The following is a 24,416-nucleotide window of genomic DNA, read 5'->3' as shown; positions in this document are numbered from 1 at the left end:
CATCCTCCGTGGGGACACAAAACAGAATGGAGTAAAACCCCTGAGACCGTTCCAACGAGGGAACTGGCACAATCACTCCCTGACCAGAAGATCCTGGACAGCCCCTGACAGAGCCAACCGGCGAACCGGAGGAGGCCAGAGGGAAAAAAAGGGTTTGGCAGACGAGAGAAACTCAATTTTGTACCCCAAGGAAACCACTTCGCAACCCCAACGGTCGGAGAGGAGAGACCTCCACCGAGCCACGAATGTGCGAAGCCAGTCTCCCACCCGAGACACGGGCGGGAGCAGACCTTCAGGCGGAAGCAGGTATGTCCGCAGACTTGTTAGGCATGCTGCCCCGCGGCGGGGGTTCAAGCACCTTGTAGACCTACCCCCACCGCACAGGGCGGGCGAAAAAACGCTCGGAGGTAGTCAAGGAGGGTCCTTGCACATGGCGAGGTCCCTAGCCCTTCCCAGACTGTGGGAACAGCATGCGCTTACCACCCGTGGCATCCTCAATGATGCCATTCAGGGAAGTCCCAAAAGGACCGTTCACCCTTAAAGGCCATCACCAAGGCCTCCTTAGAGGACTAGTCCGCAGACCAGCTCTTCAGCCACACAAGGCGGCGCAAAACCACTGCATAGACGGAAGCCCCAGATCGTATCCATGGCCGCCTCGCAGAGAAATTTCTGACCCTGAACCAATTGTCCAGCCAGGTCCCTAGAGGACTCGGAAGCGTCCCCTTCTTCCAGCTCCTGCAGCAGGAGCTTCGCCCTTTCAGTCGGGGCCTGTGCCACCAGGGCCCCGGCCAGAGCCGGCCTCACCGCCGAACCCACCACCGCGAAAAGGGAGTGGGCCACGGCCTCCACTCTCCTATCAGCGGGATCCTGAAATGCAGGAGCCCCTTCCACAGGCACAGGGGGGTCCACTGGCGGAGGAGAGACCTACTTTTTTTTAAAAAGTCCCCCTCAAGGGGGTAACGGGTTGCAAAGTTTTTTGACAAACTTTTTGCGGTGCATCCCATTCCTCGTATAACATATTGTCCAATGAAGGAACACAAGGAAACACTTTAGCGGTGCGTGGCGGTCTGCGGAATCCAAAAGGTACTGACACGGCTGGTGTCTCCGCCACATCCTCAATTTTTAGAGTCTCACGCACCGCAGAAACAAGAGCTCCAACAAATTTCTTGCCAGCAACTGACTCTGCAGCAGAGTCATCCTCACTATCCATGTGGGTTAAGCCCGCAGCCTCTGACATAACAGAACCAGAAAACAGCAATTCTGCATCAGAGACATCCCCAGAAGCAGGCTCAGGGAGGGGGCGCCTTTTACCCCCCATCCAGACACTAGCTGCTTCAAACCTGGCAAGAAACCCAGGACAGCCAACATAACAGATGTGGCAGGGGAAAGGGCGTTAAGGGTTAACTCAGGCGTTGCCGGATAGGGAGACCTGGCTCAGGTTCCATAGTGTCAGCGCCGTGTCACCCACCCTGCAAAGCAGGACAAAAACCCCCACTGGTCACTTCCTTGCTGCTATTGCAGAGTATGGGGGCCCCTGGTACTCACCACCCCACCCAGCTGCAGAGAGAGCTGAAAACCTGAGGTGTGCTCTGATGTGCTGGCTGTGATGTGTCTGTCACCTCAGGGAAGAATCACAGCGTTTCACAGCACTAAAACTGTCACAAGAGACCAGAGGCTGTGCTGTGTCTGTCACCTCAGGGAAGCCAAGATGGTCGCCGTCTGAGGTAAAAATCACCTCATATAACACAGCAGCACCCCCCAGAGTAACAACACAGTCCCCCAACAACACACGGGCCCCCGGTGGTAATAAAGAAAACCCAGGAGGCCCCCCTTCACAGCCGCTACCCAGTCAGGGGAAGGAGAGAGAGGAAGGGGAGAGAGGAAAGCAGGGCGGACCCTCGGTCGACCTCCCCAGGGAAAACACCAGCCAGACCACTTACCTGAGTAAGGGGCCACTACTTACCCGTCCTGCGACTACCCGGCTGGAGGTATCCCAGACAGAACCAACGTCCGTAAACGGCATGGCTGTCGGCCAGACACACTGTGACACAGCCATAGAGACTGGTCATATGTGTGCCCTAGAACCGAAGTTCCCCGGCCGCCCCTGGAGCAACGGGGCCTGTCGTGGACGTCCCAAAGCTGAGCCAAGGGCCGGCACACTCTCGATGGCTGAACATTGGGGGACTACAATAGTCGAGGACCCAGCCTGTCACCCAGTCGGCTGTTGATAGAAGAATCGCAGGATTCAAAAATGCTTGCCAGAAAAAAAACTTGAGAGTACAGGAACTCCAGAGAGCGCCTGACTCTCCTGTCGTTAGCCAGAAAAAGACTGAGGCTCCTAGAGCAGGGTGTGGGTTATGCCTGGGGGAGCCACGCCCCCTGGGAGAAGCGGCACGAAGGAAAGGTTTTAACACTTTAAGTGCTGTTAAATTCTGCCTAAACTCTCCTGGTAGGAAGAAGCATAACCCTAATGTCAAAGAAGGCTGTGTCCGTCTATGAACGGAAGAGAAAATACTTTATTTTGCAAATAAATCTTGGCAACAAGGTGCACCCATGACACAGGGTACTAAGGGGCTTCAAAAGGAGAGGAGAGAACACAGCAAGCGGTTTGCTTTCGGACTCTCGCATTGAAGTGCCATATGGCTCATGACTGGAACACTGCTTGGCCACAGATTGCATGTCCCCCATGTATTATTGTTAGTTTTCTCAGATTCTTTGATTTCTTATCACAATACAACTATTCCAAAGAGCTGGGAGGAATCTGAATGAGTCTCCTAATCTTTATCTCTTATTACCAACTATATTCAAACCAACACTTGACCAAGGTTTAAATCTGGTGTTTGAATTCATACCACGGGACCACTACGTTGCAGATAGAGAAAGGTGCTGTGTGATAGTGGGCGTCCTGACTCTCCTGTAGTACAAGGGAGGGGGCGAGCACGACACTCCACACCAAGGAGAAAGCCTTGCATTACTGAGTGGAGTTACAGACAGAAGAACAGGAAGTGAGGATTTCTCAGAAGAAATAAGCCATTTAGGAAAAAAAAATTGTACCTTTACAACCCCTTTAAAGAGAGAGTCACAGTAGCTCTACTAAGCCACTGGAAGCTTCAGTGGCTGTTATACAAATCAGTATATGTAATACAAAAATACAAATAATGAAGATAAATGTTGTAGAATGCAAACTCCTTTCATACATACACTGTATAAATAACTCAGAATACAGGTTTATTGAAAAGTAGCTAAACTTTCTCTCTTTTACAATCATTTCCAGGGAACACAAGTAAATGATATTCCTTTTAGGATTTGCCAAGGAGAGTGAAAAGTTACAAAATGTTCAACTTTATTTCCACCAATAGGTGGCAGGCTTGGAGAACACAATCTATCAATCCACTTCCTGTTCCTTCATTTTCCTAAATGCCAGTTGACATCTGGATCAGATTATCTGATAATCAGGCAGATGTAGATGTAGAGGTATAGTGGACATGCAGAACGTTTTATATACAACATTTCAGTTGGTTTCTTATACTTAGTAGATATCTAAAAAGAGCGTTCTTTTTAGTGTTATACTATACTAACATTTTATAAAGTTACACATTTAAAGTATCCTTATTATTATGAGGACAGGCTCAGTCTGGGCCACAAGGTCAGTCTATCTAGAATATGTCCAGCTCTAGCCATGTGAGACTACTGCCATGACACAAGACACCATTTTTCTGTGTGTGAGTAATCTCTATTACTAGATTTCTAGTTGGACATTTGCTTTTATACTCCCTTTTAGCATTATAGCAGTGACTGTTTACTCGCAAAACCCAGCACGCGATGAACAGTCTAGTGAATGCGAGTCAGCAATGGTGATTCAGAAACTTGCAGCAGACAGCATTGTGTTCTAGGAAACCACATTACTGGATACAATTATGAATGGCTGGGAAAAAAATTGTCTCCAGACCCGGGCATGTCAGTGCTCCTTATTGGCCAAAAACCCACCCCAGAATGTTACTAGGGCTTACAAAACCAGGCTTACATCCCCCTTAAAGTGGGGCTCAACCTAGGGTTGCCACCTCATCCCTTTAAAACAGAACACATATTAATTACACAGGTTCTGTGGCTAATTAAGGTGGTAATTAGACTCATTTGGTGCCTTACCTGCATTAAATTAGCCTCAGAACCTGTGTAATTCATATGTGTTCTGTTTTAAAGGGATGAGGTGGCAACCCTACCTCAACCCAAAAGGGGAAGTTCTTGTCTCCCCCCCCCCCCCCCCACACACTCTATCATATTTGCCACCTCTAAAGGGGGCGTGGGTACCTGATTCTGACCTGAGACAGAAGTTGACCCCCCCCCCCCCCACTGCAGCCAGCCATTCACAAAGCACAGAACAAGGCTTCACTGCCAGTTTCCCTTAAAGCGGAGTTCCACCCGGTTATGTATTTATTAAAAGTCAGCCGCTACAGAAAAATGGAGCTGCTGACTTTTTATAAACACACACTCACCTGTCCCATGGTCCAGCAATGCGGCCGCCCAGAGTCTCGCTCCTCTCTTCTCCACGGCACCAGCATCACCTACTGTGGGCACCCGGCTGTGACAGCTTGCGTCTTCACAGCCAGGTGGGAGTGGCCGGGCAAACTTCTGGGACCTATGAAGTGTCCCAGAAGATTGCTGGGAGGGTCTGCCTAGGGGGAGAGGAGTCGCTACCTAGGCGACCCGGAGCGTAAGTGGGAGCAGGTACCTGTGAAAACTAGGTACATGCCCCCCCCCCCTCAAAAAAAATGACGTGTCAAATGTGGCAGGTCAGGGGGTCAGGATGCCTTAAAGCAGAAGTTCCACTTTTGGGTGCAACTCTGCTTTAATCAAGATGGCAGACCCAGCAAACGATAGCCAATTGAAAAATCAGGTTGGGTGACGACACCGCTGGATTCCTGGACAGGTAAGATTTGTGGCAAACTGAGCCAGAAGTTAGGAACCCCCCCCCCCCCCTCCTTCCCCCACAGCCAGCCCATTCACAAAGCGCAGCGGGATTCACGCATGCACAGTAGGGTACCAGCTGGGAAGCCGCAATGCTTCACTGCCAGTTTCCCTAAGACCCCTTTCACACTGAGGGCATATTGCAGGCGCAATAGCGTTAAAAATAGCGCCTGCAATCCGCCCTCAAATAGCTGCTCCATTGTCTCCAGTGTGAAAGTCCTGCTAGCCACATTTTTGGAGCGGTGTGCTTACCGCTCCTCCCATAGCTTTGGTGGTAAAAATAGCGGCGTTTTATCGCCGACGCTATGGGCGGCTCAGTGTGAAAGGAGTCTTAGTCAAGATGGCAGTGACAGCACCTGATAGGCGATTGAAAAATCGGCTCGGGTGAGGACACCGCTGGATTCCTGGACAGGTAAGATTTGTGGCAAACTGAGCCAGAAGTTAGGAACCCCCCCCCCCTCCTTCCCCCACAGCCAGCCCATTCACAAAGCGCAGCGGGATTCACGCATGCACAGTAGGGAACCAGCTGGGAAGCCGCAATGCTTCACTGCCAGTTTCCCTAAGACCCCTTTCACACTGAGGGCATATTGCAGGCGCAATAGCGTTAAAAATAGCGCCTGCAATCCGCCCTCAAATAGCTGCTCCATTGTCTCCAGTGTGAAAGTCCTGCTAGCCACATTTTTGGAGCGGTGTGCTTACCGCTCCTCCCATAGCGTCGGTGGTAAAAATAGCGGCGTTTTATCGCCGACGCTATGGGCGGCTCAGTGTGAAAGGAGTCTTAGTCAAGATGGCAGTGACAGCACCTGATAGGCGATTGAAAAATCGGCTCGGGTGAGGACACCGCTGGATTCCTGGACAGGTAAGTATCCTTATGTTAAAAGTCTGCAGTGTTTGAAGCTGGCGACTTAATTTTTTTTGGGGGGGGTGTTTAAAGTATCATTTATTTTGCTCTTTTTTATACAACACTGTGACAATTTTCTCCAACCTCCGGGGATGGGAACTCCTTTACTCTTCCTTCAACAGGCATCAGCAGCAGCTTGTCCCCCAGTATATCTTTCATGTGCTTGACCATTGTCTTCTGCTGATCCAGACTGCAGTGATTCTCCAGAGAGATGATTACTGGGTAGGGAGAGGTCTATAAAAGGAAAGAGAAAAAAAAAGGAAATGGCACAGTGCTTTTTAAATGCTCATATATATTACAATATGAGCAGGGGGTGATGAGAAATATTAAAGTGGGGACACCTGCCCTAGAGGCTACTGCATCAGAGGGGATTTCTTAATAACTTTGGAAAGATTTGATTTCCTGTTGTGTCTCCCAGACAGGAAGTGAAGGGAAATCTCCCCAATAGGACACAGACAGTAGAAAAAAAGAACATGAGCTATTTTCTAGAGTATCTAAAATGAATGTAGGGATATACCTGTGTACAACAAATGAATCTGCTAAGTGATGGCAAACAGTTTATGGTGCACATTGCAGTGCTATAGATTCCCCACCGCTCTCTTGTGTGAATCCAGGTTCGTTATAGTGATTTCAGCCTGGGTTTACACAGGAGCAGTACAGAAAAACCGCATGCGATTCGGACGGCAATCACACCGCATTTCTGTTCAAATAGCAAGTTATTCTTTGCAGTGCGATTTGCGCCCATTCATTTTGTATGGAAGCAAATCACACAAGCAAAGTCGGTTTTGCAAGCATTTTCATGAGTACAAGTACTCATGAGAATACTCATGAGAATACTCGGTCTCAGCACAGGAATTGGTGCATCCCTACGTTTAACACCTCAATATATCACTGCATAAAGAGAGCGGTGAAAACAAATAGTAAAAAAAATAATGCTCACAAAAACGTGGTCAAGAATAACGCTATACAATTAAATAGACTTGCAACACATTAAACACGGGACGTTGTTTAACCTCTCCTGAATGATTTAACTTGACAGCTAGAAAACAGCATTTAAAAAAAAACGTCCCTTTAGCCACGTTTGTAAAATTAAAATAAAAAATTGTTAAAATTAAAAACGTCTGTAAACGCGAGTTACCGTGTTTAGCAGCGTTTACAAGCTGTTACAGGCAGTTGGCGATTCAAATGCCGCTGAACATCCATCTGAACCCATTTTTTTGTGTTCCAAAAAATGCTTCTAAACTCGAATGCCTAGAAACGACCCCATGTACTGATAAGATAACAGAGGGGAGTTCAATGGCAGCTGAAAAAAAAATACCCAACTGTTCCTAAACATCCATTTACTAGCAGCAGTGTACATGAGGCCTAAAAAACGGAGTTACTTACCGGTAACATCCTTTTCCAGGAGTCTTTCAGGACAGCACCTTAGAGAGATCCTGGCTCCTCCCCTTCTAGGAAACACCGCCTTCTTCCAAACTTTAAAGCCTCATCCTCCCACTGGCCCCTCAGTTCTTCAAGAGTACCTCCGGCCAACTGGGGAGACACAAGACAACGTCATACAACAATCTCTTATCTTACCTGACGTCCTTATGTGATGAGTTCTTCAATCTTCAAACCCTGGGTGGGTAACGGTGCTGTCCTGAAAGACTCCTGGAAAAGGATGTTACCGGTAAGTAACTCAGTTTTTCCCAAGGTCGTCTTTCAGGACAGCACCTTAGAGAGGATAAGCGAGCACCTTACCTTAGGGTGGGACTACTGCCTGTAACACTTTGCGGCCAAAGGCTTGGTCCTGTGCTGACAGCAGGTCTAGTCTGTAGTGCTTAACGAATGTAGCAAAACTTAACCATGTTGCTGCTCTGCAGATCTGCTCCGAAGAAGCACCAGCCCACTCTGCTTGCGAAGTCGCTGCTGCTCTGGTAGAATGTGCCCTGACTCCCACTGGGGGCTCTAATCCCCCTATCACATAAGCCTGACTGATAGCTGCTCTTATCCAACTAGCTATAGTACGTCTGGAGGCTCTAGAACCCTTTTTGGCCCCTGAAAATAAAACAAAAAGGGAGTCCGACTTCCTAAACTGTTTGGTGCACTCCAAATATTGAAGGACGCACCTCCTTACATCTAAGTTGTGAAAAATAAGCTCTTTTTCCCTCACCGGGTTTGAACATAAAGTAGGTAGAATAATTTCTTGGCCTCTATGAAATTTCGAGGCCACCTTTGGCAAAAAGGCAGAATCTCTCTTAAAAACAATACGATCCGGAAAAACTTGAAAAAAAGGACTTCTAATTGAGAGGGCCTTGAGTTCACTTACTCGGCGTGCCGTCGTAATTGCTACTAAAAAAGCCGTCTTGAGAGTGATTAACTTCAAGGTGCAGGACCCCAATGGTTCAAAAGGATCACCTGTAAGGGCCTGCAAAACTAAGGAAAGATCCCACACGGGAAAAGAGGCGACACCAACTGGCCTCTGCCTACTCAACGCCTTAAAAAAATCTCACTATCCAGGGATCCGCTGCTAGATTTTTCTCCAAATAGACACTCAGGGCCGACACCTGTCCCTTCAAGGTACTGAGAGCTAATCCCTTATCCGCCCCAGCCTGAAGGAATTCTAGTACTGCTACAGAACTGTGTATACTAAAGGAGCTTTCTGAACACCAGGAGTTAAACCGTCTCCACACCTTACGGTAAATGGTTTGCGTTTCCTTCTTCCTACAATTTAGGAGAGTCGCAACAAGGCGATCTGAAAACCCTTTGCCCCTTAGCAGCTCCTCCTCAGAAACCAGGTAGCAAGGTTCCACCTGTCTACGAGAGGGCAGCAGACTGGACCTTGAGTGAGAAGGTTGTCCCGAACTGGTAGAAGCCAGGGGGGTTCTACCGCCAAGTTCTTTAGAATTGAAAACCACGGTTTCCTGGGCCAATGTGGGGCAATTAGAATTAAGGTTGTGCTCTCTTGTTTAAACTTCCTCAACACAGCAGGGATCAGAACCAGAGGGGGGAAAGCATAGCACCTGGAAAATGTCCATTTCTGAGCTAGTGCATCTATCCCTAAAGCTCCATCGTACCTGCTTAGAGAAACAAACAGGTCCACTTTGGCATTCTGTTTGGAGGCAAATGGGTCCACGCATGGTAACCCCCACCTCTGGACTATCATACTGAAAACCTCCTGATTCAGGGACCAGTCGCCCTCCCTCAGCGTTGATCTGCTTGGGGAAATCCGCTAACAGATTTTGATCCCCCTTCAGATGCAAGGCTGTCAGGGACAGGACATTGATCTTGGCACATTTGAGAATGGTTTCCGCCAACAGCCAAAGGGAGCAGCACCTCGTACCCCCCTGCTTGTTGACGTAGGCCACTGCCGAGGAGTTGTCTGTACGAATTCGTACATGGTGACCCCGAAGTTCTTTCTGGAACGAGACAAGGGCCAGGGAAACTGCCCTCAACTCTCTCCAATTGGAGGACTTCACTGCGTCCACTGTCTCCCAGGTGCCTTGCACCCAGCAGGAACCCAGGTGTGCTCCCCAACCTGTGCTGCTGGCATCGGTTGTCACGGTTCTGGAAATTGGTAGAATCCATTCCAGACCCTGGGATAAGTTTGCTCCCCTTCTCCACCACCAGAGGGACCGTTTGACCGGACTTGGAACAGACACTAGGGAGTCCAATGACTCCTGACTGTGGTCCCAGACCTTCAAGATGAACAGTTGAAGAGGACGGAAATGAAGGCCCGCCCACTGTACTGCTGGAAGAGTGGAGGTCAGCAACCCCAGGGCAGACATGGCCTTCCTTGGCCACTGCCCTGCAGAAACAGCATGGCCTTGTCCACCTTTTGAATCTTTTCTGGGGGAAGGAAGACCCTTTGTTCTGTCGAATCCAAAATAAATCCCAGGAAAGGCACCCTCAGATGGGATTAGGTTGGATTTTTCTAGATTTATGAGCCAACCTAAGCTTTCCAGGATGTCTCTGGTTGACTGCAAGTCCTGGGTCAATTGCTCCGGGGAAGGAGCGAACAAGAGGAGGTCGTCCAGATAAGCGACTATTAGGATTCCCCTGAGACGCAGGAAGGCCAAGACCTCTGCCATCACCTTGGTTAATATGTAGGGGGAAGAAGACACGCCATAAGGAAGGGCTTTGAATTGTAGGTGCAGTACCTCTTTCCCTGTGTTTATTGCTAGCCTCAGGAACCTCTGATGGTCCTCCGCTATGGGGATGTGCAAGTACACATCCTTTAAATCTATCGAAACCATAAAGCAGTTTGGCGGGAGAAGAGCTTTTACTGAATAGATTGAGTCCATTCGAAATCTCTTGTACCTGACTGAGATATTTAAGGGTTTCAGGTTGAGGATAAGCCTGAACTTCCCCGAGGGCTTGCGGACCACAAAGATGTGGGAGTAAAAGCCCCCGCCTATATCTTTGGTCGGTACCTGGACCACCACCTGCTGCTCTTCCAACTCCTGCAGTGAGGAGAGGAGGTCCGAAGACTTTTCCGCACACTTTGGTAGATAGGCGATTAACAGTCTGAGGGGGGGAGTGTTTGAGAATTCTAGTCTGTAACCCCTTCGAATGATTCCCAAGATGTACTGGTTGGAGGTAATCATCTCCCATTGTGGGAGGAAGACCCCCAATCTTCCTCCCACCTTTGGACTGTCACTGGGTCTTTTTGGGGGGTTCAGGAGGGTGAAAAATTGCCCCTCCTCGGCCCTTCCCCTTCTGTCCCCAAACTTTCTTCTGGGGACCAGACCTAGGTGCCTGTGATTTTCTTTGAAAACGAAAATTCTTTTTTGGTTGTTGCCTGAACTTCTTTTTAACGGGAAACGCCTTCTTTTTGTCGGCGGTCCGATCTAGGACTGCCTCCAGGCCAGGACCAAACAATAAATCCCCTGTCAGGGGGATACCACAAAGTTTCACTTTGGAAGTACCGTCTCCCTGCCACGTTTTGAGCCACAAGGCTCTTCTGGCTAAATTGCACTGTGCTGCAGACCTTGAGGACATATGTATAGATTCCGCCGAGGCATCTGCCAAATAAGCCACCCCCTTTAGGATCGTAGGGAAAGAGGAGAGAATCGTCTCTTTTGCTGTACCCGCCTCAATATGCGCCTTAATTTGAGTAAGCCAATACTCTAAATTGCGGGCTACCACTGTAGCCGCCATAGCGGGCTTAAGGTTACCCTGGGAAGAATCCCAGGTCTTCTTTAAAAGGGAATCCATCCTCTTATCCATGGGATCAGAGAGTACCCCCATATCCTCAAAGGCCAGGTCCGTATGTCTAGAGACCTGGGAAAAAGCCGCATCAAGCTTAGGCGACTTGTTCCAAATTAGGGTTTCTCCCTCCTCAAAAGGAAATCTTCTTTTTAGAGCTTTTGAGAAAAAAGGTTTCCTTTCTGGATCCTGCCATTCCCTTTTGATGGCGTCGACCAGAACGTCATGGACTGGGAACACCTTTCTTTTCTGTTCCCCTAAGCCCCTGTACATTTGGTCGTGCAGGGACAGCGGCTTCCTTTCCTCCTGAATCCCCAGAGTGGTGTGGATGGCCCCTAAAAGCTCCTCCACCTCCTCTATAGAGAGTTTGTAACGTGAGGGTCTTGTGGACTCCCCGTCCATCCCCTCCTCATCTGACTCTCCCTGAGACTCAGAGGGAGCGCTGCCTGCTTCTTCCTCAATTACCTCTGTCGACCCTACCGGTTTCTCCTCACCAATAGTGAGTGATTCTGGTGGATCAGGTGAAACCGCCTGTTGCACTGGGGGAGGGGTGCTCTGGGGCTGGGGCAACTGAAAGTTGGCAAACAGAGATTTGAAGGATTGAAAGGTGCTTGAAAGCTCCTTAACTGAGGCTGCCAGATCTACCCCCTGTTCTGCTGCCTGCTCTCTCATTACCGCATCCATACACCCCCTACAAAGAGTTTTGTCCCAAGCCTCCCCTAATGTGGATCTACAGACAGGGCACTTTCTCTTAGAGCCATGGAGCGATTTGCTTGTGTACTTCTGAAAACAAACAAAACAAGAGAGCAGCAGTATTAGTCAGAACCCCCCAGATAAATAAACAGGGATCACCAAGAGTGCACATCCCCAGGACCAACCAACACCAGGGACCCACTCCTCTCCCACCGACCACCAGGCAGGGAAAAAACACCACTGTGGAGCTAGCAGGGGTTTATGAATCGGGGAACACCACCCCAGGGTTCCACGGACCTTAGCTTGGCTGGTGTCTTTCTCTGCAGGAGCGACTTTAGAGGCCTCTGCCTCCGACATCCTTCCGCACGGAAACGGTGGTCTCTGGTCCTTAATAACGCTGTCTCTACAGCGGAACGGTGACCCCACCAGCCGAGTGCCGAGTCCCTCTTACTAGGCCGCGTCCGGAACCGGAAGACGCGGCCTTGTGTGTTGGATCCGCCCCCTCCGCCGGAACTGACGTCACCCGTCGTCCGGCGCAGCCACTGAGCTCCAATCTGCGGATGGAGGGGGAAGTGGAAATGAACACAGCGCCACCCTAGGCGCACGCAAGAGCGGACCTCCCAGCTGCCACTTTTCCCCAAAGAGCGCTTGAGAAGCACGGCGCTGTTACAGGTATGCAAACTCCTTTGTTCTGACCTGGCGCCAAATTTCGAAATTTTTTAAAACAGACAAGGCACAACAATGGACCCACCCGGCTCCTGCCCTTCCTAAAATACTGCCTTAGCCTCCCCAGCTAACAGCCCTGGTTCCCCAGCGGTGTCTCCCCACCGGAGGAAACACCATAACTGAGGGGCCAGTGGGAGGATGAGGCTTTAAAGTTTGGAAGAAGGCGGTGTTTCCTAGAAGGGGAGGAGCCGGGATCTCTCTAAAGGGGCTGTCCTGAAAGACGACCTTGGGAAAAACTAACTGGATGTGATGCCTCCAGGGTGTACCGAGAGCTGCTTGACACACCCCAAGAAATGAATAATTGTACCCAACTTTAATAGATCTTGATGTTGGTCTACTTTCTAAATTAAAGTGGAGGTTCACCCAAAAAATAAATTTTTAACATTACATTCAGCAGAGTTGTCCTAATGACAATCGGCTGTTTTTTTTTTTTTTTTCTCCCGTACATACCGACTTTCACCGCCGCTTCTGGGTATGTCTTCTTTGGGACTGGGCCTGATTGACAGGCTTCCGACCGTCGCATACTGCGCGTCACGAGTTGCTGAAAGAAGCCGAACGTCGGTGCGCAGGCGCCGTATAGAGCCGCACCGACGTTCGGCTTCTTTCGGCAACTCGTGACGCGCTGTATGCAACGGTCGGAAGCCTGTCAATCAGATAGGAACGCCCAGTCCCGAAGAAGACATACCCGGAAGCGGCGGTGAAAGTCGGTATGTAAAAACAGCCGACTGTCATTAGGACAACTCGGCTGAATGTAATGTAATGTTAACATTTTTGGGTGAACCCCCGCTTTAATAGGCTTACATTACTCATTCTGATTGTATTGTTTAGTATCTTATCATGATACTCTGATGGTATTTAATTTTGGTGTATAAGGCCCCTTTCACACATGCGGACCTAATGTCCACTTTTTTTTTTATCCATCCGTTTTCGGATGAAAAAGGGACATACATTAATCCCTATGAGATAGCGGGTGTCAGCGGATGAACAGTTGTATAGTCGGTGGCACCCAGTCATCTGCTGGCTCAGCGGGGATCAACAGAGCGATCCCCGCTGAGCAAGCGGATACACATGTACGGCTCCTCACGGGATCCGTACATGTGAAAGGTGCATTATCCCTTATATGCATGCAACTCGCTGTTTTGTAACCATGCTTTGAATTTTATTACTTTTTTAATAAAACTTTTCTGTTAAAAAAAAAAAATATCAAACAAACTGGGCAATCCTTACCTTGAATGCATAGTTCTTTATGGCAGTTATGACATCTTTGAAGAGGATCTTTGACGTTAGGGTGTAGCCATGATAAATTACGGGCTCCGCGTTGGGCCCATCCCAGCAATCTAGCTCCACACACCGACATCCTTTTGTAAGAGCCCTGGTTTCAAAGCAGAAGTGTGACTTGTCAATTACAGCTATAAAAAACACAGTTCAAAGCTTGCTTAGAGGCTTTATTATTTACAGTTCCTCAATTGCAATACCAAGTCTATTAGACTGGATATCATTTATTTTTGGCAAACCTGCGTACTATACAGCTGATGAATGTCACACTATACACAGTGGCGGTGCGTCCATAGTGGGCGCAGGAGCGCCCCCCTCTCTCCTGCACCCGTCAATCTCCAATAGATAGATTTATGCATTGCATTAATCTATCGTCGCCGCTGCCGCCCACTATTCAGGTGGAGAGAAGATAGTCACCGCTCCAATTAGGTATGTGGATGAATCCGTATCCTCTCAGAGAAACCCAGGTGTCGGCAACGCACGAAGCAATTGTAGAAAGAAATGTTTGGACAGCTGCACTCTGGAAAAACCTTCTAGCTGAGCTATGAGTAAGCACTGATTGTAGTGCGAAACGTCAGCTGTATGCCAGTCTTTGCTGTGATGTGTGGTGTTTGAACACTTTTATCAATAAAAGGCAACCGAGAAGGTTTTTCCAGAGTGCGGCTGTCCAAACATTTCTTTCTACAATCACTATTCAGGTGGCCGGCCTCTTGTTGAGTGCCGGCCATCTGAATTACAGGGGTGGGGGTGTTTTGGAAGTGCCTATTAGAACAATAGGCTTCCTAATTAGAGCCTGTGGGGTCTAGCAGGCTTCCAAATTGCTAAACAGCGGGTGGACTGCTGTGCGTTCCCTGTTTAAACAGTGCTCGCCTCTGACCTGCCTCTCAGCCAATCAGGTGCACCGGGTCTGGTTACCAGTCATCCGATTGGCTGAAGCGACAGGCGCTAGGCGTCCAATCATAGCATCTGATATAAAGAGGACGGTAGAAGACATCAAGGAATCTGAGGGAGCGTGGAGGATGGCGCTGACCCGAGAAAGGTAAGTGCCGGGCAGAGGGGGGCAAACTGGCTACATTTGATGGGGCAAACTGACATCAATTGATGGGCACAGTGGTTGCGTTTGATGGGCACAGTGGCTACGTTTGATGGGCACAGTGGCTGCAATTGATGTTTTTTTTTCCCAGTTTGATTGCGCCCCCCCAAAAATTTTGAGCACCAGCCGCCACAAACTGTCCACAAAAGTCCATCATATATACACACACACACAAATATGTGTGTTAGTGCCATAACAGAAAAGCCTGGTGTGATCAGGTTCGTAGATGACCAGCTGATTGCAGCTCACCTTATGTAGGCCTCAGTACTACTTGGTCCTTTTAGCTGGTCCTCCATCAAGTAAGTGTTGTGCGAAGAGGAGATGAAGTAATGAGACAGTGGTTGGTTCATGTCCTGGTAAACTTTACGATGTGCTGGGTTAAATACATTCCCATCATCAGACAGCAGGTACATAAGGAAGCCATCTTTTGTCAGGCACTGTTGCTTCTTAGCTGTAACACAACATAGAATTCTCTATTACAACAACCTATATTAGGAGTTTATTTTGTTACTCCAGCAAGGAACTGCAGCTGAAAAACCATGATCAAAGATGTAAAGGTTTAAAAACAAAAGCTGGGGAAGGTTAAAAGTCATTCTATGCATCAGCAATAAATTCTCAATGATCGCAAAAGGACCTTAAACTGAGGTCAATAGCACACTGCATTGTCCATTGAAGCCCACCGACACTGGTTCCAAGGCCCTGTTCACATTGACCATGTCCGGTCTGATCAACAGGGAATCCATAAACATATCCTCTGCTGAATCAGAGCAGTAAAGAGCAGATGTCATGTGTAAAACATTGGTATCTCTTCATTCTTTTGCTGCATTTATAGTTAAAAGGTATGGCTTTTTTTGCATGGATACATTGGTCAAGCTTGAACCATTAAAGTGCACGTGCCAAAACTCTGGAAACTGGAATCTATTACAGCGCATGCTGCTGTCTTTTGGATCCTGTGCTGAGTGACTGCCCTGCTGCATAGTGAACACAGGAGACCGCTCATCTAGTTAAGGAACCATTCAGAGAAACTTTGCATTCTCTGATTGGGCAAGGTAAAGAGGTGGGGCAGCTGAGAAAAATTAAAGGGATTCGTAAATGGTGCCCATGCCATGTGGGACCTGGAAGCTAAAAGGTAATCACTGCAGTAAAAGGTGCCTTCCCTTATTGATTTCCAGCCTCCCTAAAGATTGGCCAGGTATGGAACAAGCTTGAACAATGTAATTATACAAAATGCAATATCTGAATCACAGCTTTAAAAAGTGAAGCTTTCTAGAATCGCGTTAGATCTAAGCAGTCAGATGTATATGGGCGTACAGTCGTTCACATCCGATTACCTCTGTTCTGTCATGTTTAGGTCCAAAAAAAAAAAATTAAAAAAGGACGCAAATCTTTTGCAATATTTATTTATATCTAAATGGAGTCTGAGGTAACAGGATGTAAACTGGAGTTGCGTCGACTCAGCCAACAATCAGCATCAGATCCAGTGACGGCTGGTGCACTACCCCCCAGCGCTCAATCGAATGATTGGAAGGAGGCGATCCATTGCCTTACCCTAGCTGGGGACGCTGCTTGTCCTCCCGACCAAATAGGAAGCAGGTCCTGGGACGCAATTGGCTGGGAGTCCCAAGGCTCCCGGGCTAATCAGGTCTCAGGTCCCGCTTTCTGATTGGCCAGGAGGAGAAGCAGGAAGACATTAGCGAATATTAATTCGCTAATGTCACATAAGTGGGTGGGCTCGGGCCGAAGTGCTCTGCACATCCGAGCCCATCCGTTTTGAAGTCAATTAGAGCCTCATGCATCCGGCGCCCCGCATGGATTAGGAGGGTGGTGCCCCCAATGAGCAGGTCGCCACTGAATCCGTTTTAAATGTGTGACTCTGGTTGCTGGCTGTGAAGAAAAAAAAAACTTGTAAGAACACGTTGATAGAAAAAGATTTACAGGCTGAAATTTGTGAGTGACTAACAGCTTCCAGTGTCTATATAGAGCATGCAACGCTCTAAATGTGCACTCTCCCCCTGTACAATTCCCTGTATTGCATACATACACAGAGCAGAAGTGTGACACTTGCTATTGACCACAAAGGCTGCTATTTTACTAAATGCATACAAACATATTAGTGTCCTATAGTCTAGTATAGGAATCTGATATACAAAAGCAGATTCTGCTGGTGAGTTCTGTAAAAAATGTCTTGGAAAAGTAGACACTTGGAGCAAACATTACAATAAAACTAAATTCAATAAAAGCATTGCAATGCAACAATTAAAATTAAAGGAGAAGTACAGCCAAAGCTTGTTTGGCTGTACTTCTTTGGATGACAGGAGTGCAGATCGTTCTGCTCTCCTTTGACCTGTTTTCAGCAGACAACAGGCAGAAACCCACTGTTGGCTGATGTCACAGAGCCGGTCCAGGCTCACGAAGGACCGTGACCATATGGTCGGGATCCGCCCACATGCCTGGACCATCACTTGGCTGAGCCTCTGAGAGCCTGAGCCGGCCGCTCCCTCCCCCTCCACAGCCAAGCGCTCCAGTGAGTGTGGGGGGCAGAGCAGAGAGCTGGGTACTGACAGTCAGCTGCTCTCTGCTCAGGGAACTCTGAGAAACGAGCGATTGGCAGTGTTCAGTTCAGACTTGGAGGCACCTTGGGACAGATGCAGCATCCACCTAGGCAAGCATGGTTGTGAAATAAATAAAAAAAACAAAAAAAAAAACACAATACTTCTCTTAAAGGATCACTAAAGGAATTTTTTTTTTTTAGCTAGATAGCTTCCTTTACCTAAATAAATAAATAGTGCAGCGCAAGTACATATATCTAAAAATATAAATAACACAATTAATCAAAATTAAGAAATAGAGTCCATAAAGTGCAAAGTGGGCGGGGCTCCACGCTGATGAAGTCCCGCCCACAACTGGGACGTAATGCGTACGAGGGGGAGGAGCTACGTCAACGTCACCCGCGTTTGCCTCACAGAGACCTTCATACGCTGTATGCATCGATCCGGGCTTTAGAGCTGCGGTACAAGCTGTCATCTTTGCACTCGGTTTAGAGTGCATTATAATGTGAGTGGTTTTTATACTTTTTGTTTCTGATTATTAACCTTTTTTAAGCGGAGAGCACTTAGAGTGTGTCTTTTACTTTTTCCCGGTCCAATTGAATGATCTATGGGAGAGTGTTAACTTGCTTATTGCTTGCTGGTTCCATCTGGTGGACGTTTTGGAGTTGAGCCCATGAAAGCTGCTTGCCATTTACTTTGTGGAGGATATGCTATTTGCTTTTTGACCTAGCCACAGGTCGAATCGCTGAGGTGAGAGGCCATCCATTAGCCTTGGTGGAGGATAATCCTGTCCTATGGGTCACAGATCTGATGAAGATTTCTGCACCTTATATCATTATTGAGTTTTTTGGAGCACCTTTATCACTTTGCACTTTATGGACTCTATTTATTAATTTTGATTAATTGTGTTATTATTTATATTTTTAGATATATGTACTTGCGCTGCACTATTTATTTATTTATTCACTTTGAGATATTTTTTGGATTATATCTGCAGTGCTGGCTTGCAATTTAGTTTTATTTATTTTCCAGTGCTGAATCACTTTATTACTTAGCTTCCTTTACCTTACTGCAGTACTGGTTTCATGTCCTCATTGTTTGTTTTGGCTTTGAAGTAGCTGTAATTCTGCTCTGATCTCCACACTTCCTGCTTGTCTGGCTCCTTATGAAAAATCTCATGCGAGCTTCTCACTGTGGTGTGTGTCTAAAACTCCTCAGAACCAATCAGATTCATTTTAAAAACAAAACACTGCCCTGGATTTGTTTGTTTTTGTTCTGTGGGTCTCTTTACTTCACATAAACATAAAACCAGTTTAAAACCGAAAGTGAAACTACAGGCACATTATATGATAGAATTGAATCTATTTTTAATAATTTTTAAAAGGAATCAGTTAACTTTTGTGTCTCTATACCCTGTAAACCAGTGGTCTCAAAGTACCGGCCCGCGGGCCATTTGCGGCCCGCGGACCAGTTATAAATGGCCCTCAGGCAGGGTGGAAGTGAGGGGAGCAAAAAAAAAAAAAAAAAAAAAAAAAAATTTTTTTTTTTTTTTTGAGCTGGAGCCATCTGGTGGTGAGCCGTTGGTATTACAAGTTATTACCACCAGATGTGAGCTGACGCCATCTGGTGGTGGCCGTTGGTATTACAAGTTAAGCATTACAAGTTAAACAGCAATTCTAATGTCATTTTACACTATTTTCACTGCCATATTCTTCCCTCTAAAGAAAACCCCCAAACATTATATATATTTTTTATCCTAACACCCTAGAGAATAAAATAGCGATCGTTGCAATACTTTCTGCTACGCCGTATTTGCGCAGCGGTCTTACAAGCGCACTTTTTTGGGAAAAAATTACACTTTTTTTAATTAAAAAATAAGACAACAGTAAAGTTATCCCCATTTTTTTTAATATTATGAAAGATAATGTTACGCCGAGTAAATTCATACCCAACATGTCACGCTTCAAAATTGTGTCCGCTTGTGGAATGCCGACAAACTTTTTTACCCTTTTAAAATCTTCATAGGCGACGTTTAAAAAAATCTACAGGTTGCATGTTTTAAGTTACAGAGGAGCTAGAATTATTGCTCTCACTCTACCAATCGCGGCGATACCTCACATGTGTGGTTTGAACACCGTTTACATATGCGGGCGCTGCTCACGTATGTGTTCGCTTCTGCGAGCAAGCTCGTCGGGACGGGGTGCGTTTTCTGGCTCCTAACTATTTTAGCTGGCTCCTAGATTCCAAGCAAATCTGTCAAACCCTGACTTACACCAGTGCTGGTGGTAATAATGCACTCGCTGACACCAGTGCTGGGGGTTAATAATGTGTTCGCTGACACCAGTACTGTTGTTTTTGAAGTTTGAAAGTTTGCATGCGGCCCCCCATGGCATATGAAAACTTGTCTTGTGGCCCTCAGGTAATTTGAGTTTGAGACCCCTGCTGTAAACAGTCATTTCAGCAAAAAAAAAACGTTTCCTTTAGTGACCCTTTAAGTTTCTGATTAAAGTGCGTGTATAGCCAAAACTTTGTATAGTGTTAGAAAGAATAGGGAAAGTTTCCCCTTACCTTTTTTCCTAAAACTTTGAATTTTACCCCCATTTTCTGTCTCAGACAGTGGTCACCAACCACAGACATCAATAAAAACTTGACCTTGACATTTCCCAACCACTCCTCTATCTATCTATCTATCTATCTATCTATCTATCTATCTATCTATCTATCTATCTATCTTTGCCTAGCAATACACTTAAAGTGGTTGTAAACCCTTACAGACCACTTTAACCTACAGGTAAGCCTAGATTAAAGGGGTTGTAAAGGTTCGTTTTTAATTTTCTAAATTGGTTCCTTTAAGCTAGTGCATTGTTGGTTCACTTACCTTTTCCATCGATTTCCCTTCTAAATGTTTATTTTCTTTGTCTGAATTTCTCACTTCCTGTTTCTCCTCAGTAAACTTCACACCATCATCCGAGCGGTGGAAAGTCAGCCAGAACAGCTTACTGAACAGCTTACTGAGGAGGAACAGGAAGTGAGAAATTCAGACAAAGAAAACAAAGAAAAAAAAACATTTAGAAGGGAAATTGAAGGAAAAGGTAAGTGAACCAACAATGCACTAGCTTAAAAGGAACCCATTTAGAAAATAAAAAACAAACCTTTACAACCCCTTTAAGGATCATCTGTAGGTGCAACAAATATCTCCTAAACCTACACGGTTTAGGAGAGATTTGCAAAAGAAAGGCACACTGAGCGTGCCGTTACTAACCGCGATCATGCCGTTAATGGTGGCACCTGCGCGGGAGTGACGTCATCACGGCTCTGGCCAGTCACAGTGCCAGAGCCACGATATGCGGAAGTGACTCGTGGAGAGATGGCGCCAATGGAGGAGGTGACTGAGCACCGCTGCGGGGGCTATGCATACTAGCTTATTATGCCTTTGCCTTGCAGGGTGTGTTTTTTTTGTTTTTTAAAAGAGGGTTTTCTTCCTCTTTAAAATACTGTAAACCCATTTAGGGGGCCAAAAAAAGCACACCATTCTGACGGTTTGATTTATCTGTAAAGTATTTGGCAGCCACTAACAGCCTGCAGATAAGGACTACTGTTTCAATATGAAAGCGGTGGCCTTTCTACAACAAACCCTGCCCTCCCCCATCCCCCACCAAGCCTGTCCTATAACTTTCCAATAAACAGAGACAATACAGCTGTTGGACCTCTGTAGAAAGGCTGCTGCTTGTACACAGATATGCTACTGCCAGGAAACTGGCTTCTTCAGGGAAACTGGAGCTAGTTTACAAGCAAATTTAACACTAATAATTTCTACAAGGATAGCTTTTAGGCTTCCTGACAAAATCAGAATACTTAATAAAGGCGTTCAATTGGGTTTAGCCTAACTCCAACCACATATTTTCTTTTTCTTTTACTTTTGGACAGAGTGCAGGAAAGCTAATTTATGTTTAAAAAAAACTATCTTTAGCTAACTGTTACCTAGCAAATGGTTTTCTCTCTCCAATGGGAGGCCATTGGAGAGATAAAACCATTTGCTAGGTAACAGTTAGCTAAAGATAGTTTTTTTTTTTTTATATAAATTTGTGTCCGTTTATATGCCTTCACCTTTTTGTGATGATTGTTTTCCTTGGCAAAATCACAGGCTCTTTAGTGTTATCGTTATTATTTTTGCAGTCAGGGTGTATTTTTTTTTTTTTTTATACAGGGTTACTTGATTCCCTTTGGAAATAAATACCTGACAAGAGTATTCTAAAATGAAATTATAAAATGATGGAAAAAAATAAAATAAAAAAACGGAAATTTACCTAAATTGTATTTAAAAAAAAATAAAAAAATTCTAATAAAATTTAGGTAAATTCTCCATTTTTATTTTCTCCATCATTTTAGAATTTCATTTTAGAATACGCTTGTCAGGTATTTATTTGCAAACGGAATCAGGTAACCCTGTATTAAAAAAAGAAAGAAAGTAATTCCTTGGACAACGAGGCTTTTTCTTTTTTTACTTTGCATGAGATGTGGGAAAATTTCCCTCCAGAGATAAATCTTGCTCACCTTCCTCACTTGGCTCATACTTGTCTATCAGGGAGGCTGCCTGCTCCAAGGTCACGGTTTCCCTCTGCTCCACCGCCAGGAATTTCTGCAGTTTTTCAGCAGACAGAAGACGCTCGTTGCTCTTGTAGGTGTCAAATATTACATCTATTTCGTCTCGCATTGTCAGGATTTTATAAAATTCCTCAATTTCGTCATCCTCCAGAGCTCCAGTCTGTGATTTATCACATTGCTAAAAATATAGTATTACGTTAATTGTTAGATTTTTTTTTTTTAATCTGCAAAACACTATAAAGAATATCAGTGGACAAACCCCTCCAGTGTCTGATGGCTCATTTGGATATACTTTATATTTCGGGTGAATTCAACCCTTTTTATGCACCTTTTCTAGTGCTTTCCGTGCATACTTCAAGAAAAGACGTGCAGAGGGTTCCAACTATTATATGGGGTCTTCAAGTGACACCGCACAGGTTTTTTGGACCAACTTTTTGCCCCCCTAAATATTTGCTGCTTTTTGCCATTTAAAGCCAAATTCCAGGAAATCAGCAACTTTGCAAAAAGTGTAGGCCTCACTGAGGAGGAGATTTACTAAAACTGGTGCATATCAAATTTGGTGCAGCTGTGCATAGTAACCAATCAGCTTCTAGGTTTTATTGTCAAAGCTTAATTAACCAAGCCAATTGGTTACTATGCACAGCTGCACCAGATCCTGTATACAGCCATTTTAATAAATCTCCCCCAATGAGTTAAGGCCAATTAGGTGCATGTCACCTCCAGGACCTCCCGCCATTACTTATATGCGACAGGTTTACTGTATGGCACTTCCAATAGAGCTGCACGATTAATCATTAAAGAATCAAGATTGCGATTCTACCGCCCCTGCGATCTTAAAGCGGTTGTATACCCCGCTTGCACATTTTTACCTACAAGTCAGCCTATAACAAGGCTTACCTGTAGATGAAATGAATATGTATGGTTTAGGAGATATTCACCTTGCATGCAGTGGCGCATGCGCTCTGAAGGTTAGGCGGATGGTGCCGGGCCTTGACGGAAAAAGGACTCCCACAAACCCGGAAGAAACCCAGGAGGGAACAAGTCGGCTCCCTCAGCGGTGCGGGCGCTTCGTTCTAAGGCAAGTATTTCATAATGAGCTAGTATGCAGTGCATACTAGCCTATTATACCTGTGCCTTATAGGGGTTCCCCCCCCCCCCCCGGGCATACAACCCATTAACAGAGCATTTTCCCGGTTCAGTGCAGAGAGTTCTCTGCTCACAGCTGAAAGCGGTAAAAAAAAACAAAAAAAAAAAACAACCTACCAAGTTTAACTCAACATCGCTTAGACAAAGATAAGGAGAAATATTGTAACACTTAGTCCTTTTAGATCAAAGGAATGAACTTTGGTCTGTAAGTGAGGGAAGTTTAAAGAAAAAAGTCCAACCTAAGCTCATTTGGCTGGGTTTCTCCTATGGGTCACAGTAGTGCAATTTGTTTTGCACTCCTCTGACCCATTTTCAGAGAGCGGACTGAAGTCTGCTGACGTCACAGGAATCAGTCCAGGCACCACATCATCGCGACAATGGAAGTCAAGATCCGCCAGGTGCCTGGACTGACGCCCGTCTCAGCCTCTCAGCGAGCCGCTGAGAGCCTGAGATGGCCGCTCCCTGTCCCTCCACAGCTCAGTGATCTAGTGAGCGACGAGGAGCAGAGCGTAGAGCTGCTGATTGACAGTCAGCAGTTCTCTGCTTGGGGAGCTGTGAGAACCAAGCCATCAACGATGTTCGATCACTCAGTTCTCAGTGTAGAGGCGCTGGGGGACCGATGTTGCATCCACCTAGGCAAGTATGATGGGAGAAAAAAAACAAACCCATACTTTTCTTTTAACCACTTAAAAGACTGAACCTTTTTCTGACACTTGTTGCTTACAAGTTAAAATCAGTATTATTTTGCTAGAAAATTACTTGGAACACCCAAACACACACACACACACACACACACACACACACACACACACATTTATATATATATATATACACACACACACACACACACACACACACACACACATTTTATCAGAGGCCCTAGAGAATAAAATGGCGATTGTTGCAATATTTTATGTCGCACTGTATTTGCGCAGCAGTCTTTCAAACGCAATTTGGTTGGGAAAAAAAAACACTTTAGTGAATTAATAAAAAACAAAAAACAGTAAAGTTAGCCCAATTTTTTCGTATAATGTGAAAGATGATGTTACGCCACGAGAATTGTGATCTTTATCCTAAGCAAAAAAATTGCGATTCTAATTTTGTCCAGAATCATGCAGCTCCAAACTCCCAAAGGTTTTACGCAGGTGCACTGATCTAGCATTGGAACGCCTTGCATGAATTAAGAAAATATAAAGCGTTCTCCGAATCCATGCTGAGATGGAGACCTCCTATGTGCACAATGCAGTAGGGCACTAGGCACGGGACCTGGAATGGA

At 46.1% G+C, this 24,416-nt stretch overlaps 1 protein-coding gene across 2 annotated transcripts in view; it reads right to left on the bottom strand.

The window, feature by feature from the left end:
* Positions 1-24,416, bottom strand: part of PLCD1 (phospholipase C delta 1) — a 239,063-nt gene that overhangs the window by 66,515 nt on the left and 148,132 nt on the right. For both annotated transcript variants that reach the window (XM_040352793.1, XM_040352792.1), the window contains exons 5-8: positions 21,944-22,172; positions 15,090-15,291; positions 13,700-13,844; positions 5,951-6,100 (exon numbers count right to left, since the gene is read on the bottom strand). In XM_040352793.1, the coding sequence (XP_040208727.1) occupies positions 5,951-6,100; positions 13,700-13,844; positions 15,090-15,291; positions 21,944-22,172 (726 nt within the window). The remainder of the gene's footprint in view (positions 1-5,950; positions 6,101-13,699; positions 13,845-15,089; positions 15,292-21,943; positions 22,173-24,416) is intronic.

This window comes from Rana temporaria, chromosome 5 (assembly GCF_905171775.1).
Source record: "Rana temporaria chromosome 5, aRanTem1.1, whole genome shotgun sequence".
Taxonomy (NCBI): domain Eukaryota; kingdom Metazoa; phylum Chordata; class Amphibia; order Anura; family Ranidae; genus Rana; species Rana temporaria.
The sequence above is the reverse complement of the archived record's forward strand: the minus strand, read 5'-3'. Positions and strand labels throughout refer to the sequence as shown.